The following is a 16,239-nucleotide window of genomic DNA, read 5'->3' as shown; positions in this document are numbered from 1 at the left end:
ATAACGCAACCTGAGACGACCATGCAATTCATTCAGGGATGGATGGAGTACGAACGTCAGGTACAAATTGCAAGCTTAGACTGGAGGAACAATCCATTAGGTTTACCTAAATGGTCGGAGCGTCCAAAGTGTGGTTGTAAAGATCGCTGCCAGGCGGCTACCTCGTTTGCAAAATAAACAATTGGCAGGAGATACTTTGTTTGCCCCCAAAGAAGACGACGATTTCGTTGTACGTATAACAAATTACAAATTTAACTAGCATCTGCTTATTATTACTATCCTAACTAACTAATTATGTTTGTTTCTTATGGCAATCCAAGGAGGTGCGCATTCACTTTATGGATCGACAATGTCGATCCAACATATGATGGCCAAAAGATAACTGAGTCTGAAACACAAGTAGAGTACCAGCGAGAGAAGGAGCATCAAAAATGCAATACATGTTGAACGACGCGGAAGGAGTCGGTAGATAAGCTCAAGCTTGATTTGTCAGGACCGACAAATTTGTATTTTTTATCCATGCTATCTTGCCATTATAATGTTTCATTATTATGGTGTGTGTTGTTGTATGCGTCACGAATTATAAATTAATGTGATTGTATCGTTCTGAATTCCAAAGTTTCTTTGACGCCACGATACGTTGTATCCTTATAAATTTATAAGTATCTGCTTATATTTTTATAACTTCCACTTTCAATTGTGTACATGATTCAACATACGCGAGAATTATACGTAACTTACAATTTATAGGTAACAAACCCCCTCATCGTACTTTGTTCGTTTCAAAACGATACTTTACCTAATTTTAAGTGCTAAAAAATCAGGTTCATGTAAAATACCTATTTCGTAAAATTTTAAGTGCAAAATAGTTAGATTTATGTAATGAATAATTTGAAACTATTCCTCCTTCCATTTCTAAACGATGATTTACGTAGTTTTTAAAGTCACAATTAAATATTTCGATATAAAAACACCCCTTGTTGGGCTAGAAACCGCCAAAACAACGTGCCATTCAATTCTAATAATGTTTTTCTTATTTCACAATTTTAAAGTGATGATTTACTAAATTTTCTAAATGAACGGAGCTAAATGCCTGGGGGCTGCCCTTAAAGCTGGCGGCCCCCAACACAATACATAATCGCCCTCCCTAAGGGCGGTAATGGGGCCGCCTGCAAAAGGGTCTGGAATTTTGCAGGCGGCCCCCCGCACAGTGTTAAACTGCCCTTCCTAAGGGCGGCAAGGGGGCCGCCTGCAAAATGGTAGTAGCCGGCCGTTAGGAATGAGCTAACGGCTGTTTGCCACATCACAAAAATCGCCCTTTGGGAGGGCGATTTTTCCCAAAGGGCGGCGGGCGACTAATTTTGTAAAATTTTGAAACACAAAATTAGTTTTGTAAATATTTTAATAAAAAAATAAAAATAAAAAAAATTCTCCAAGATGCAACGCACTGGCCTGCCTAGTTATGTGCAGGCTGTGTGGGCCGTAACTCACTCTCTCCGGAAGGCCCAAACCGCAGCTCAACGCTTCTCTCCTCTCTCTCTCTCTGCAGCGCTTCCACGCTGCACTGCCGTCGGCAGCGTGCGCAGGAGGAGAAAATTGCGGAGGGGATCCACAGTTCCAGCCGCGTGTGACGGCGGCGTGCGGTTGCCGCGGCGTGCTGCTCGAGCCGCTTTACGACTGATCCGAGCGGCTTTTTCCGGCGATCATGGCGGACGCGCCCGCCACCGGCGGCGGATTCCCCGCGCAGGACTACCCCACCATCGACCCCACCTCGTTCGACGTGGTCCTCTGCGGCACCGGCCTCCCGGAGTCCGTCCTCGCCGCCGCCTGCGCCGCCGCCGGGAAGACGGTCCTCCACGTCGACCCCAACCCTTTCTACGGCTCCCTCTTCTCCTCCCTCCCTCTCCCTTCCCTCCCCTCCTTCCTCTCCCCCTCCCCCTCCGACGACCCCGCCCCCTCCCCTTCCCCCTCCTCCGCCGCCGCCGTCGATCTCCGCCGCCGCAGCCCGTACTCGGAGGTGGAGACCTCGGGGGCGGTGCCCGAGCCGTCCAGGCGCTTCACCGCCGACCTGGTGGGCCCCAGGCTGCTCTACTGCGCCGACGAGGCCGTCGACCTCCTCCTCAGGTCAGGGGGAAGCCACCATGTGGAGTTCAAGAGCGTGGAGGGGGGAACCCTCCTCTACTGGGACGGCGATCTCTACCCGGTGCCGGACTCGAGGCAGGCCATCTTCAAGGACACCACCCTCCAGCTCAGGGAGAAGAACCTACTCTTCAGGTTCTTCAAGCTTGTGCAGGCCCACATTGCCGCGTCGGCTGCCGGCGCCGCCGCGGCGGGGGAAGGCGAGGCCTCCGGTAGGCTGCCCGATGAGGACCTGGACCTCCCCTTCGTCGAATTCCTCAAGAGGCAGAATCTTTCGCCCAAGATGAGAGCGTAAGGAGGCCAGCCTGAAGCTGGTTTTAGTGTACTCTATTTTTAGCATTGGTGTCTAAGATTAGCTTTATGTGCCTTGTTTTCAGGGTTGTCTTGTATGCAATTGCCATGGCGGATTATGATCAGGATGGTGTGGAGTCTTGTGAGAGGTTGTTAACAACGAGAGAGGGAGTCAAGACAATTGCTCTTTACTCCTCATCTATTGGGAGGTCACTTAGCTGCTTGAACCTTTTTCTTGTGTATACTTTGGAGAGACATTTCTTTTATGAATTGAGCAATCCACATTCATATAGCCTTGAAGAGACATATAGTCTATGAGTGGGGTCTTAAGATAAGTTTCTCGCTGTGTCCCTAACATTTTATATCTGTTTATTTCAATTTTAACAGGTTTGCTAATGCAGAGGGGGCTTTCATTTATCCTATGTATGGGCATGGTGAGCTGCCTCAAGCTTTCTGCCGCTGTGCTGCTGTTAAAGGTGCCCTATATGTAAGATGATATTCTTGAAGTAAATCTGGCTTTGAATTTATCATGTGGATTTGGTTTGTTATTCATTTGATACCTCCACCATTCTCAAATAGATGACATTTTGGAACTTGTGCAGTCAAACCTTGAAATTTTAGCTCACTAATATATGTAAAAATATCAGGATTTGATATGTGAAAATAACACTAACAGGTCTGCCATGAAAAATAATTTCATGTAGTTATATTTTTTATTAATATACAATTAGTGTAATGGTCAAACATGTACATTGGAGACTGTGTTATTGTCTTAAACTACAAATAAAAAAGAAGGGAGGAGTAATTTTGTAGCCCTATACCCCTATATTATGTATAATGTCTCGCAATCTGATTGCACCTAACTATTTTATTATGATAATGTGCTAGGCCAATGTTTTAGCTTCTTCACTGAATGACTTGCACAATTTTTCTGAAAACTTGGCTAACTATCCTATACCCTGTTGACTTATATGACGTTTTGATACTTACCTTCCCATTTCTTCTCATCATTCAGGTATTGCGAATGCCAGCCACAGCACTTCTTGTTGATGAGGTACATCAATTTAATCTCCATACCTGATGTATTCGTGCCACTATTTGTGTCTGACCTAGTCAATTGTACCACAGATCCATTCTGATATCTTGCTTCTCTTATGTATCTTTATCATTGTTAGTTTTTGCTTCTATGTTCAAATGTGTTGGGCTTTTCGCAAACGTGTTAGACTTTCAGCTGCTCAATCAATTATCATTCACTAATTCACCAACCTCACAAATCACTGATGATTTTCCTTGCCCACTTTACCCATGGGCATGCTGCATGCTTCACTTGTACAATTGCACTACAGATCATACAATTAGTTCTTCATGAATATCATCCATAACCATCACTTTCTTGACCAGGAAAAAAAGCGTTATGTAGGTATCAGATTGGCATCTGGTCAGGATATTTTGTGCCAACAGTTGATACTCGATCCATCATATGAAATTCCTTCCTTGGATATGCCAAGTGATGCACCAGTATCAAATTTGCCAAGAAAAGTTGCTAGGGGAATATGCATAATCAGCAGCTCTGTGAGACAAGATACATCAAATGTTCTGGTTGTTTTCCCCCCAAAGTGTAAGTACAGCCATTTCTCCCTGTGTCTCTGATTAGATCTTGGTGCACCTGAAGGTGATATTTTGCTTCTCTTCTTTGACATCATCTGTTTCCTTCATTTTAGCACTAGAAGAGGAGCAAATTACTGCTGTTCGGGTGCTTCAGTTGAGCAGCAATTTAGCAGTATGCCCTCCTGGAATGTAAGTTTTTTTTCAAGGATGTAAGTTATTTGTCCTATTATTAACATTGCAATGTTAGGGTATTTTTACTACGATCACCAAGGAACCACTCATTTAAAACTAATACTGTATAATGTTGGTGAGCACTTCGCTTGGACCCTTACAAGCTAATCTCACTTGCAGGTTCATGGCATATCTCTCTACTCCCTGTACTGATGCCTTCACTGGAAAGAAATGCATCAGCAAAGCAATAGATGCTCTTTTCTCAACTAAGGTTTCTAATGATTTGGAAGATCATTTGGAGAAAAACAGTGAAGAAAATAAGGAGAGTGTGAAGCCAACCCTACTCTGGAGCTGTGTGTATGTACAAGAGATTATACAGGTGCGTATATTTCATTCATGGTAGTTTCAACATTGTTAAAAACATTTGCTGTTCAGATGTGCATATTTATAGTTTTATACCTTATATAACTTATTTTTTATTTTGTCAGGGAACATCTGGTACTGCATTGTCATGCCCCATACCTGATGAAAATATGGACTACAGGAGTATACTTGAATCAACAAAAATGGTACGCTTTCTTCTCAATTTTGTACTAAGTACTAACCACATCAGAAACTAAGCCAGAGAGTTTGGTTAATCGTGGATGTTATGAAACTGTTCCTGGCTTCCTGCCAAAATGGGAAGATTTATTTCTAGGTTACATTAAAAAAAAAAAACTTAGATGGAGTAACATATGCATCTGTGCAGCCCTGGTGCAGAATCATTAATCTTTCGTAAGCTAAACTGTGTTTGAGATAACTTTAGAGGTTGACTGTTCATTTCAATTATTACCCTAAACCATATGAAAAACAACATGCACCTGTGTTCTTTACTATGGACAACAACATGCATCTGTTCGTACCTGATGTTGCATTGTTCTTTTTGCAGCTGTTCACTGATATTTGTCCTAATGAAGAGTTCCTGCCTAGAAATTCAGCTCCCAAATATGCTTCTGATAATGACTCTGATTCTGCAGAGTAAATCCAAACTTGCAAAGGTAAATATTTTCATGTGGAGCTTACACTGTTTACACATGTTTAATTCATTAGTATTGGAATTGAAAATAAAACATTCTTTGCACATGAGTTGCAGTACTCATAGTACCTTATTGCATATGAAAGTACGAAACATATCAAAACCTTTGCAAGTGAAACTTTGTGCAATTTAATTATAAATACTGTTACATATAAACCCTGTAATCAACTATGAGTTTGTGCCAAGGAAATTTTTTGGTACAATTTTCTCCTTACCACCGGTTAATTGATTAATATTAACGTGTGATGGACAAGATAAATACCAAGAAAGCTATGAAGATTTTTGAACAAAATGCCAGGAGACGCATAGCTATTTCAACATTACAGCACTACCAACAGAACCTTTGATACTTTGATTTCATCTGCTGCTTTTTGATTTTATTAATTACAATTCCAGGACAAAATGACCATTACAAATAAGAAAGTTTGGGCGGCTAAATATATATCAATAAATAGAATGCATATATTCTTTTAAAAGATCATATTATTAGGTACTTGAGGTTTGACTTTCTGGTTTTATTAAATGTCGTACATGTTTGATTCATCCTGCTTTTGGAACTTTAGTTGTATTTTTTTTCCTTTGTCCACATAGATGCCATATACAGTACATCCTTACTAGTGATAGGTAATTCCAGCTACTAGTGGTGCGAACTCCTGCCTTGAACCCTGGCTTGGGCCTCAGTCTTTTTATTAGTATTATTTTGAAATCTTATAATGCAAAAGACTAATGATGGTGACGATAGCAAATAGATAATAAAGTAAAGCACACTCTTTCTTGTGATATTCTTGTGCCATAGGCCTATCGTGTTCTCTCATTAATTGGCTTGCATACTATACTATACTGGTTCACACGGCTGTCCTTTAGAAAAGTCTGAGATAAAGAAAAACCAGGCTGCATATATTTTACAGTGATCTTTTTGTTGGTAACAGATGTTTGCTTGTGCTGAATAGATGTTCTTGTTATTTTTGGCAGGGCTTTGTATTCTACATGACAGGGTTATCGTTGAAGATATCTGTTCCATATTACAGTGTTCCCCAAAGTCACGGTAAGAAATATTGCAGCAAGGGGGAGCCCTTTACGTTGGTGAGATTTGCCAGGTTTCTCTTTGACTAGATTGCAGATGCCTACATTGTTCCATCATTGGTACGACATATTATGATACTGGTAAAACACTCAAGAGAGAGCGATGCAGATGTCCTTGGCATTTTGACATTTGGAGAACATCATACCACATGAACCGCTTAGTGTGATTACTACATCCATATGGTTCTCTGAATTCTATGCTGAATTTGTTGGCACATAGGAGTACTGTACTACATAGGAAGGATACTGCTGAGTTCTATGCTAAATCTGTGTATTTTTGGTGGGCTGCCTGAATCATTGTACAAGCGAACGACAGAAATGGATATCAAATGAGGTCCCTCCGAGAGGGAGTTGCATTACATGCATCCTTATCGATCTGCGCGGTCAATTTCTGTTGCAATGACTGCAACAAACCTACAGAGAATCCTGATCCGCATTTGTTTGTTTGGGAGAGAACGAGGCACTGCGATGAATTTTGGCAAAAAAAAAAAGGGGGGGGGGGGGGGGGGGGGGCTTGTCTATATGAGATTCGCATGATTTTTTAGGCTTCTATCATGCAGTGTTTCACCAAGTAGATTAAAAATGTTTCAGTCTTTTAAAAAAGCCAGAACACAACTAAATCACATCATGAAACATTTTGGTACAACGTATGAAACAACGGTTCTAAATATATTGAAATATGAAACAAATCCTGAGTATATCTAGGAAACGTCTATATGAGATTCTCATGATTTTTTAGGTTTCCATCATGCAAATTTTGAAGCTAATCGGACGCTGTTTCACCAAGTAGATCGAAAATATTTTAATTTTTTAAAAGGCTGATATATAATCAAATCACCTTGTGAAACATTTTACTACAACGTATAAAACAACGGTTCTGAATATATTGAAACATAAATGATTTAGCTATCAAAAAATCATTCGATAACCATTTAGTCTTCCTGAAAAAGAAAAGTTGATGTAATTCTGTGTTGGTTCTTACATTCTGTCTTCTTTGAAATATCTTGCCTTAATTCTCAAATATGTGAAAACCAACTCTTTTGAAAACAAACCATGCCCAAATAACATTACTTACACGTATCACGTATGCATGGATTGAAGTATTTTGCTAGAGGGGTTCAAATTATTCGTGTACGATTATGCACGCGAGAGCGTTTCCAACAAGTTTTCTTTTAGTCAAAATAAGGAATTATAGTTGGTTTTCGTCTCTCGTACACTTTACTAATACAATGGATAAATATATTATCTCATCAACTCAACTAGTATTTGAATTTTATATGAGTTTAAAGATTGATTTAGATTTAGATTCCACGTAATCGCGAGAGAGAGAGAGAAGAGAAGAGAAGCGCGCAGTGTCCAGACGCAACCGATCAGTCTCGCTTCTCGCCTCGTCTCGTCTCCTTCCTCCGACGCGCGGAACCTTCTAGAAGCTTCTCCCTCCGGTCGGGGGATGCCGCGCTGACCCCCTACCGTGGTTATGCTGGCGTCAAAGCTCTGGTCGAGGCTCGCGTCGCCGTCTTCCCCCGCCTCGCCGCGCGCCCTTTCTTCTTCTTCATCGGCGGCGGCGGCGGCGAGGTACCTACTGCCGAGCTCTGGGATGCCGGCCCAAGAAAGGTCGCCGGGTCACCCCAGTGGCGGCGACGCGCGGCCCGGTGCGGGGCTCGGGCTCGCCGAGACTGGGTGTGGCGCGGCCGGTGCGCCGCGACCGCTGCCGCTGCCGTGCTCTTCTTCGTCGGACAATCCCGCGTGAGTCTGCCTCGGCGTTCTGAATCTTCTGATTCTCTTGTGCTCAAGCGCTTGCACCTTATCTGGATCACTGAATAGGTTTACGCATTTAGTAAATCTTTAGTAAAATGTTTGCCCCAAAAAATGATAATGAAATTGTAGATTCAAAATTGCCCTATTCTTTTGTAATCTGTTGGCTTGAGCTAAATTTCGTGTTTGCGGTAGGGAAGAGAATCCTTGCACAAGACAGATATACCAAAGACAGCTAATGCCGCATCGGTTCAAGTTATTTTTGGGGGAGAAACGTCATTTTACATATGCAAATGGTGCTTCACTGAATCCGCAGAACTACAGATATTTTTCATCTTCTTCTGGCCAACAGAGTATAGGAATTGGTAACAAGGTGGGCAGCCATATGTTAATGAGCTTCTATGACAGAGCTTGATATGTTCAGCCTTTAGCTTTATTAAAGGAAAATTGCTGCCATTTTTGTTATAGAAGAATTATTTCCTTCTGAATTTATTGACTGGAGGCAACATGTTTCCAGATTATACATGACCTTCCAAGAAGTGTGAAAATTGTGGAAGTTGGGCCACGAGATGGGCTACAGAATGAGAAGAACATAGTTCCAACACATGTAAAGATTGAACTCATACAGAGACTGGCAACCTCTGGATTATCGGTTGTTGAGGCAACTAGTTTTGTCTCTCCAAAATGGGTACCACAGGTAATTTTGGTTTAGCAATTAGCATGCATTAGATACTTGCTTCTTACACATATACGGTTTGATATTTTAAAGATCACCATCCACCCATTTTTTTCTATAATATTTATTTGACTTCCATGATTTTTTGGAAGGATTTTTCTACTTGATAATTTTAAGAAAAGTTTGGTGCTAGCTCTGTTACAAATACAGAGCACTGTATGTTATGGAACAGCCATTACATGTGGTTATCGATCGTTAACATGATCCTCTTATTCCCAATGATGCAATTGCTTCTTGCATTATAATAGCCAATGTCATGTTTCTTCCAAAGTATTAAATTGTTGCTTCTCTTATTAAAAGCCAAAGAAATGTCCTTATTATAGAGGACACGTGTACTTTTCAAGTAACTAAATAAAATAGATGAGATGTAGCAAACATGACACACGAACAAGTATAATCTAGAAATAAGCATATGCTTGTGGCTTGTGGCATACTTATCATTGACCTGAGCAAATTATTTCACCGCACCAAGTTCCAGTTAACTTGTAATGGAGTATTGGAGTGAGAAGAAAAATTGAAAAATGTAGGAGTATCTCAATAATACTTTGCTGAACTTGAATCATTGTCCATCCATTGTTTCCAGATTTTATGGTTTTGTATGTATATTACTTCCATTATCTAACAAAAAAATGTATATTACTTGCTTGCTGCTTTATGTACTTGACCATTATTTTATTATAATCTATTTTTTATCCTGTTTGTTCATTGGTTTATTTACCCATCACATCTTTACCGTTGAGTTTCTCAATAATTTCTTGTTTCTAATTGTAGCTAGCTGATGCTAAGGATGTGATGGATGTAGTCCGGAATATTGAAGGTGTAAGCCTTCCTGTATTGACACCAAACCTTAAGGTAATATAATTTGATTCAGATAACTTTTGAGTACATATGTCTGTTTACCTCGTTTCACATTTATTCTGTTCGTTGGTAATCAGGGATTTGAGGCAGCTGTTGCAGCAGGTGCAAAAGAAGTTGCAGTATTTGCGTCAGCTTCTGAAGCATTTTCCAAGTCAAACATAAACTGTACCATTAAAGAGAGCCTTGCTCGCTATAAAGATGTTGCTCTTGCAGCAAAAGAGCTAAAAATCCCCATGCGAGGGTGAGTTATGTCACACAGTAGCCTGATGTTGCATCAAGTTTAATTTCTACATTTGCAAATATCGGGTGTATTTGTATGAAATAGTAATGAGCAAGTAAAGTAATCTGGATTTGATTTATTCTGTTGAATAACCAACCAGTCTACCTGTTGCCTCTGGCATCAGCTCACTAGCTAGTCTAGTGTATGATTTATCTTTCTCTGGATGGTAGTTCAGTTTACCAGAGTTTTATTCCAGGGTAGACTTGTATAAATAGCTTATACAAAATAGTGTGTGTTAATAGTCGCTCATTGCATAAATTGGTAGTAGATGCTGACACAAAGATAAACTGGAAAGTCTTCACATACATGGTTTGGCATAATGGTGTGGGCAAATCTGATTTATAGAACTACCATTTGGTTAGAACTTAGAAGAGATATGTGAGCATAATCAGTTACTGAACTTAACATTCTCTTCATTTTGTACTGGTTCTTGGTGCAACATGTTGATATCTAGTTCCTTTACTTGACAAGAATATAGGTATGTTTCTTGTGTGGTTGGATGCCCAGTAGAAGGATATGTGCCACCGTCAAATGTAGCTCATGTGGCTAAAGAGCTTTATGACATGGGCTGCTACGAGGTTTCACTTGGTGATACAATAGGCGTTGGTACCCCAGGTGATTTCATATTACCTATTTTCCATCTCCTGTTTTTTGTGCGCTATATTATCTATAGCTTCATTCAACTGCTGCAAGGCCTTAGTTCATTACATTTGTTAAACAAAAAATATTTCTTGCTGCGGGGGGCAGTTTTGCGCTAAACAGCTCACCGCTACAATCTTCTGGAGATTGTGTGTAGTTTTTCTTTAGGAGATTGTATGTATAGTTATTAACAGGATATTTGTTTTTCAGTGCATCATGATAAAAAAAATTCCTGTTCTTATTAATACTTACCAGAAAACAAGAAAACATCACATAAAAGGAAAAACACCATCGCGAACCATGTAATTCATGTGAATGCCAGTAGCCTCTTGCCCTTTTATACACATAGAAGTTTAAGTTTTTGTCTACTAGCTTTGGTTTATTACCCTTCTTCTCCAGCTTCATGATCCCATTACTAGCCAGGTTTTAAACAGTTTACTTCCTCCATCTATCCAGGCACCGTTGTTCCAATGCTTGAGGCTGTTATGTTCTTTGTTCCAAAGGAGAAGCTTGCTGTCCATTTCCACGATACCTACGGCCAATCGCTTTCAAATATCCTCATCTCTCTCCAGGTAATCATCCACCAGATACTAAACAAATCATCACACAGAGCCAAATGGTTGTGAACTTGTAACAACAAAGAATCATATGTAATTTCCCCACCAAAAAAAAAAGAATCATATGTAATTGATCATGTCCTCTGCTCTCTTTTTATTGTCTCACCTCCGAGTGCAGTGGCCAGGATATTTATTCCATTTTGTTCTACTGGAAAATGCTGCAAGCTTTCTTACCAACGATTACTGCATTTGCCTTTGAATCAGATGGGTGTGAGCGTTGTGGACTCTTCCGTAGCGGGCCTCGGAGGGTGCCCATACGCGAAAGGTGCATCGGGCAATGTGGCGACGGAGGACGTGGTGTACATGCTGAACGGGCTGGGGATCAGCACCAATGTCGACCTGGGCAAGGTGATGGCCGCCGGCGAGTTCATCTGCAACCATCTGGGGCGCCAGTCTGGGTCCAAGGCAGCTATCGCTTTGGGAAGCAAGGTTGCTACTGCCAACGCATCCAAACTGTGAGGTTCACTAACATTCACTGATGCAGTCTTTCGGAGGATGCGTTTCAGACATACAAATGTATACGATAAATAAAGGCGAAATTGGTTCCATGCTATTCAAGTGACCTGGGATTTGTCGGTGCTAGAAAACTAAAATCGGGATCGTTGGGTGATGTAAGATCAATTTTGCCAGAAATAAATGGACTGATGGGATTGTTGATTGATATATATGGTCAGCTTTTCCTGAAGAACTTAAGCTGATGTTTCCGTTGGTTCATGAAACTCAATGTGTGTATAGAGCCAGAAGCGGGTTGCTCAATATTGCATTTGAACAGCTGCACATTTAAAAAGAGAAGGAACGGGTGGTATATTTGTATGGAATAATCGACGATGACATAACTAGAATGAAATGGATGAAGAGGATAGTAGCTTTGAGCCCATTTAACAAAAAGACACCTTATAATTAAAAGTTTAGAACGAATGCTACAATCTCGCTCACCCAAAAAAAAAAAAGAATCATCGGTTCATTTCCAACTTCAAATCAAACGTTCAAACAGCAATAATATCATTTACAGTAGCTTGTTAAACACAATGGTACACTGCTAATGTGTTCCTGAAAATTGAACGGACTAGTGCACGCACCCTCCGGGCTTACTTCAATTATATACTTGATGGCGCCCATGAGGAAATACCAAAATGTTTGCACCAGTCCACTCAAAATGATCAGTCAGTCAAGCCTCCCTATAAAAGTCGGATTGTCATAATGTTTTGCTGAACTCCCCTGATGGCAGCACAAGACCTTTTCCGTAGGCCGCTAACAAAAGGGCCTCTGCTCGCCCTGCATGAGTGTAAAAAAAACATTATTGAGCTATAGAAGGAACATGTGTCATCTATTCTCATGGAACGCTTGAATTAAATGGATTGAAGCTAAATATGTTACATAAAAAACTTATTTAACTCATCCATGTAGGTCGTGAATTTTAACACATATACAACCTACAGATTCAATGGACAATACTAGTAGCAAATATGCACAGTGCACACTGTGAATGTGAAGCATATCAGGGGTCGTTTGATTTTGATTTGATGCGCACCTGGAAAGACAGACAATGGTTCTTTGTATTGTCTTTGACATACTCCCTCCGTCCCAAAAAAAGGCAAACCCTGGGTTTCCGTGTCCAACTTTGACTGTCCGTCTTATATGAAATTTTTTTATAATTCGTATTTTCATTGTTGTTAGATGATAAAACATGATTAATATTTTATGCGTGACTTGTCTTTTTAATTTTTTTCATAATTTTTTCGAATAAGACGGACGGTCAAACGTTGGACACGGAAACCAGTGTTTGCCTTTTTTTGGGACGGAGGGAGTATATCGCTTGTTTATTCATGTGTATCAGTCAAGTTTACTTCAAATGTTCAGATGAACTAGCAGAAACAAAAACATGGCGAGATAATGAACTATTCGCTAAAAATAAGATATAATGAACAGAAAATGATCTTGTTGCAGTGAAAAAATCATTTATATTAGCAGGTATGCTCAAGGCCAAAACTGCGTGACATAGGCAGTAAAAGTTTCACAGTATGTACCATGATGTTTCTTCCTATTCAGGGACAGGGCCTTGTCCGGGAACAAGATTGAAGCAGCTTGCCTGCTATAGTCCTGTTATAGATCATAAAGACAACCATAAGAGGGCTATAGAACAGCAATGAGTTGATATTCTACTTCAACACTAACCATATTGAGTTATTGACATTGAAATCATGTTAGGACAAGATCAAAAGCTAACAACAGAGATCTTGAGATATGAAGGTAATATTTTTCAGATATTTAATTCATGAACTTTGTATATAGGAAGTATTTCAGTGCTCTCCCGGAAATGAAGAAGAGTGAAACTGTGAATTGAATGCCTAATTTGTGACCACACTACTGCACTACCAACAACTCTATAGGACTTCCCTTATTTACACTACCACACTACTGCACTACCAACAACTCTATAGGACTTCCCTTATTTACACTACAGACAAAAATAAGCAACAAAAACTCCAGGCCCGGGCACTTCTACTTTGTTTTTTCTTTGTGGTGTGTTTTTGTATTGTTTTTTCTTCCCCTTAATGAAATGAAATGCAGCTCTCCTGCGTTTTCGAGAAAAAAAAAACTCCAGGCCCGCCATATAGAAACAAGAAGAATACAGACAGACACATGTTATCTTCATAGCCCTGGTAATGAAGTGAGACCTCAATCCCATCCCATCTTGTTAAACTCCAATAGTCCATTATACCCAACCTATAATGTACTTCAACCCTAAGCCAGCTCCCACGCACATTTTGGCCTCATTATGTTCATGTTGTACAGTGTGTTCATTTTAGTTGACACCTTCGTTTAACTAATTTGGATGGCTTGTTATATATTCTGCAAAATCTCTCCAATACCTCCAGGTTAACAAACAACTCTACTAGAGATTGTAGAAACAAAGAGTCATAAAGCAACTTTATGTTGCATACTTCCATATGACAAGAGTAACAAACCTTAGGTGATCCGCTTCGTGTTAGCCCAAAATAAGCCTTCCAGGTCTGTGATGCAACTGGAACAACTGAAAAACCAGATGCAACTAGAGCAGCAATCCACAGGCCATACGAAAAACCTGTACTCCACCATCCCTATATGACCCCCCAAAAAAAATCACCAACAGAACAGAAATTTATTGCTGAAATTCACATTGCACCACATGGTGTGATTATTCAAGTTATGAATAATTTCAAATTGGAATTCATTGTTTTAGTGTAACTCTAAACTTCAGATTATGTGAGAAACATCCTCAGGAACATGATATCTCAAACTGTCGCAAAAATTAGTTCTATTGTTTTCCACCATTGCAATCGTGCATACATCGTCAATAAAAAGACATAGGAGAGCACTGCTATCCAATTGCATACATTCTCCAATAATCAATGCAGGGGACATTAGTCTGATACTGTTGACACAAGGACTTCTACAAAATGGCTAAATGGAAGGAAGGAAAAGAAAATACCAGCTTTCCATCAGTTGGAAATGGGCTTGACTTCTCAATATATGCCGTAGTTCCTGCAAGAGAGCGAAACAAACAATGATATCATGATTAGAAACAATGCAGTTCTTCACATAGCGCATATCTAAAAGAAGAATGTGATAACTATGAATGACCATAATGAGTAATCATAATGGCCATGTCCCTTGTGCTGATTGCTGAACACAACACGAAGCAAACCAGCACCACCCACAAAAGAATGCAGTAAGCAGTACAAGTTGCACCCATCTGTTCATACCAGGAGGCGCATCGAGGCCACGGAGCAGCTCGATGATGGATTTGGTGTCCAAGCGCTTCCGGATGAACTCCGAGACCACTATGTGCACGAACGGGTTATCAAACACCTGCAAGACATGAACGCCTTTGCTCAAGCACACAAGTTGTACACACAGAATGCGCGAGTTCCATCGGAGCAAAGAAACCCAGCCATACCTGCGAGGACCCGTCGGGCGAGAGGACGGCGATTGCGCCGCCCGTATCGGGATCCACCCCAATCGCCCAGCCGGTGGAGGCCGCGGCGGCGGCGGCGGCGGCCTCGCCGTCGTCGACCGGGAGCAGCGAGAGGGAGGCCAGCCAGGGGTCCCTCGTATCGGCGTCCGCCAGTAGCTTCGCCCGCGCCCTGGCCCTAGCCCTAGAGGGGGACCTGGTGGGCCTCGTCTCGGCGGCGGCGGCAGGAGCAGGCACGCGGCGGCGGCGGCAGCTTCGGGAGCGGAAGGGCGGGGCGAAGAAGGCCGCGGCGGCGTCCCAGTGCAGGGTGGAGCGGCGGAGTGCGGTGGAGCGGAGCGCGTTCATGTGGTCCTGGCTGCCGGCGGGGAGGGCGGCGGCGGCGGCGGCGGCGGCGGCCGCTGCCATAATTAATTAATTAACTCGAAATGAGGGAGGAGGGGTTTTGGGGGGATAAGGCGTCAGAGGAGGACGCAGGCGTGCGTGATGCCTGCTTGCTTGCTCACGAATCTCCTCTCCTTGTTTATTTTGCTTCGTTTTTCTTGGTTTTTTCTTAATTGCAAAAGTTTTTTTGTGTGTGTCGAATTAGGCATTTCTCTTTAAAAAGAAAAATAAAAAAGTTTCAATGTCACATCCTCTTCGGAGGTTTAGTTGAAGTGATTTTGTGTATTTGATGTAGTGAAAAATGAAATTGCGCATGACAAATGTAGTGCAGGTGTAGGGTACATAAATCCAAGAACGCATTTGTCACTTGCGACAGAAACAATGCCATTTTTATTTAGAAAAGAGATGGTACATGTGTTTTTAATAGAAATTTAGTAATGTTAATGATTAACCACTAGCTTTTATCTCTTGTCGATACACTTTTCGTATGAATTTATCGAGATTTTTATGTTCTCTCGATATTATTGTTAGTCTCCGTCTATTGGAGCGTGTCATGGTACATAGGCGTCCTTCACGTAATGAAAAATAGCATTGGATAAAATCATAAAAATGAAGAAACTAAGCAGGAACAAGGTTTTCTTTACCGCCAGA

General features: G+C 41.2%; 3 protein-coding genes across 4 annotated transcripts; 2 read left to right on the top strand and 1 right to left on the bottom strand.

Moving 5' to 3' along the window:
- Nucleotides 1-1,547: 1,547 nt before the first annotated feature.
- LOC4326267 (rab escort protein 1) lies at nt 1,548-6,726 on the top strand. The gene is made up of 10 exons (XM_015766985.3): nt 1,548-2,430; nt 2,517-2,639; nt 2,818-2,917; nt 3,446-3,484; nt 3,832-4,048; nt 4,152-4,227; nt 4,390-4,588; nt 4,698-4,778; nt 5,138-5,246; nt 6,257-6,726. The coding sequence occupies exons 1-9, from the start codon at nt 1,706-1,708 to the stop codon at nt 5,228-5,230; spliced, it is 1,653 nt and encodes a 550-aa protein (XP_015622471.1). The 5' UTR covers nt 1,548-1,705; the 3' UTR covers nt 5,231-5,246; nt 6,257-6,726.
- A 1,003-nt stretch (nt 6,727-7,729) lies between these two features.
- LOC4326266 (uncharacterized) lies at nt 7,730-11,917 on the top strand. 2 transcript variants are annotated; one of them, XM_015761488.3, is made up of 8 exons: nt 7,730-8,113; nt 8,318-8,495; nt 8,640-8,819; nt 9,630-9,710; nt 9,794-9,957; nt 10,475-10,611; nt 11,092-11,207; nt 11,457-11,917. In XM_015761488.3, exons 1-8 carry the CDS (start codon nt 7,845-7,847, stop codon nt 11,709-11,711), a joined length of 1,380 nt encoding a protein of 459 aa, XP_015616974.1. In that variant the 5' UTR covers nt 7,730-7,844; the 3' UTR covers nt 11,712-11,917. The 2 variants fall into 2 exon arrangements, with proteins under 2 accessions (XP_015616974.1, XP_066168121.1); XM_066312024.1 differs by lacking the exon at nt 11,092-11,207.
- A 212-nt stretch (nt 11,918-12,129) lies between these two features.
- LOC4326265 (Holliday junction resolvase MOC1, chloroplastic) lies at nt 12,130-15,700 on the bottom strand. The gene is made up of 6 exons (XM_015761513.3): nt 15,193-15,700; nt 14,999-15,104; nt 14,725-14,777; nt 14,222-14,353; nt 13,280-13,352; nt 12,130-12,527 (listed from the first exon to the last, which is right to left on the bottom strand). The coding sequence occupies exons 1-6, from the start codon at nt 15,610-15,612 to the stop codon at nt 12,448-12,450; spliced, it is 864 nt and encodes a 287-aa protein (XP_015616999.1). The 5' UTR covers nt 15,613-15,700; the 3' UTR covers nt 12,130-12,447.
- Between the last annotated feature and the right edge of the window lie 539 nt (nt 15,701-16,239).

The sequence above is a fragment of the Oryza sativa genome, chromosome 1 (assembly GCF_034140825.1).
Source record: "Oryza sativa Japonica Group chromosome 1, ASM3414082v1".
Taxonomy (NCBI): domain Eukaryota; kingdom Viridiplantae; phylum Streptophyta; class Magnoliopsida; order Poales; family Poaceae; genus Oryza; species Oryza sativa.
The sequence above is the reverse complement of the archived record's forward strand: the minus strand, read 5'-3'. Positions and strand labels throughout refer to the sequence as shown.

What these genes read in the sequence shown, in the direction of transcription:
- LOC4326267 (XM_015766985.3), top strand. Translation starts at nt 1,706, where the DNA reads ATGGCGGACGCGCCCGCCACCGGCGGCGGATTCCCCGCGCAGGACTAC. An exon ending in CTTTCGCCCAAGATGAGAGC is followed by an intron (nt 2,431 to 2,516) that starts GTAAGGAGGCCA and finishes CCTTGTTTTCAG; the next exon opens with GGTTGTCTTGTATGCAATTG. An exon ending in CTGTTAAAGGTGCCCTATAT is followed by an intron (nt 2,918 to 3,445) that starts GTAAGATGATAT and finishes CTCATCATTCAG; the next exon opens with GTATTGCGAATGCCAGCCAC.
- LOC4326266 (XM_015761488.3), top strand. Translation starts at nt 7,845, where the DNA reads ATGCTGGCGTCAAAGCTCTGGTCGAGGCTCGCGTCGCCGTCTTCCCCC. An exon ending in TCTTCGTCGGACAATCCCGC is followed by an intron (nt 8,114 to 8,317) that starts GTGAGTCTGCCT and finishes TGTTTGCGGTAG; the next exon opens with GGAAGAGAATCCTTGCACAA. An exon ending in GTATAGGAATTGGTAACAAG is followed by an intron (nt 8,496 to 8,639) that starts GTGGGCAGCCAT and finishes ACATGTTTCCAG; the next exon opens with ATTATACATGACCTTCCAAG.
- LOC4326265 (XM_015761513.3), bottom strand. Translation starts at nt 15,612, where the DNA reads ATGGCAGCGGCCGCCGCCGCCGCCGCCGCCGCCGCCCTCCCCGCCGGC. An exon ending in CACGAAGCGGATCACCTAAG is followed by an intron (nt 13,353 to 14,221) that starts GTTTGTTACTCT and finishes GATCTATAACAG; the next exon opens with GACTATAGCAGGCAAGCTGC. An exon ending in GAATAGGAAGAAACATCATG is followed by an intron (nt 12,528 to 13,279) that starts GTACATACTGTG and finishes ACACTCATGCAG; the next exon opens with GGCGAGCAGAGGCCCTTTTG.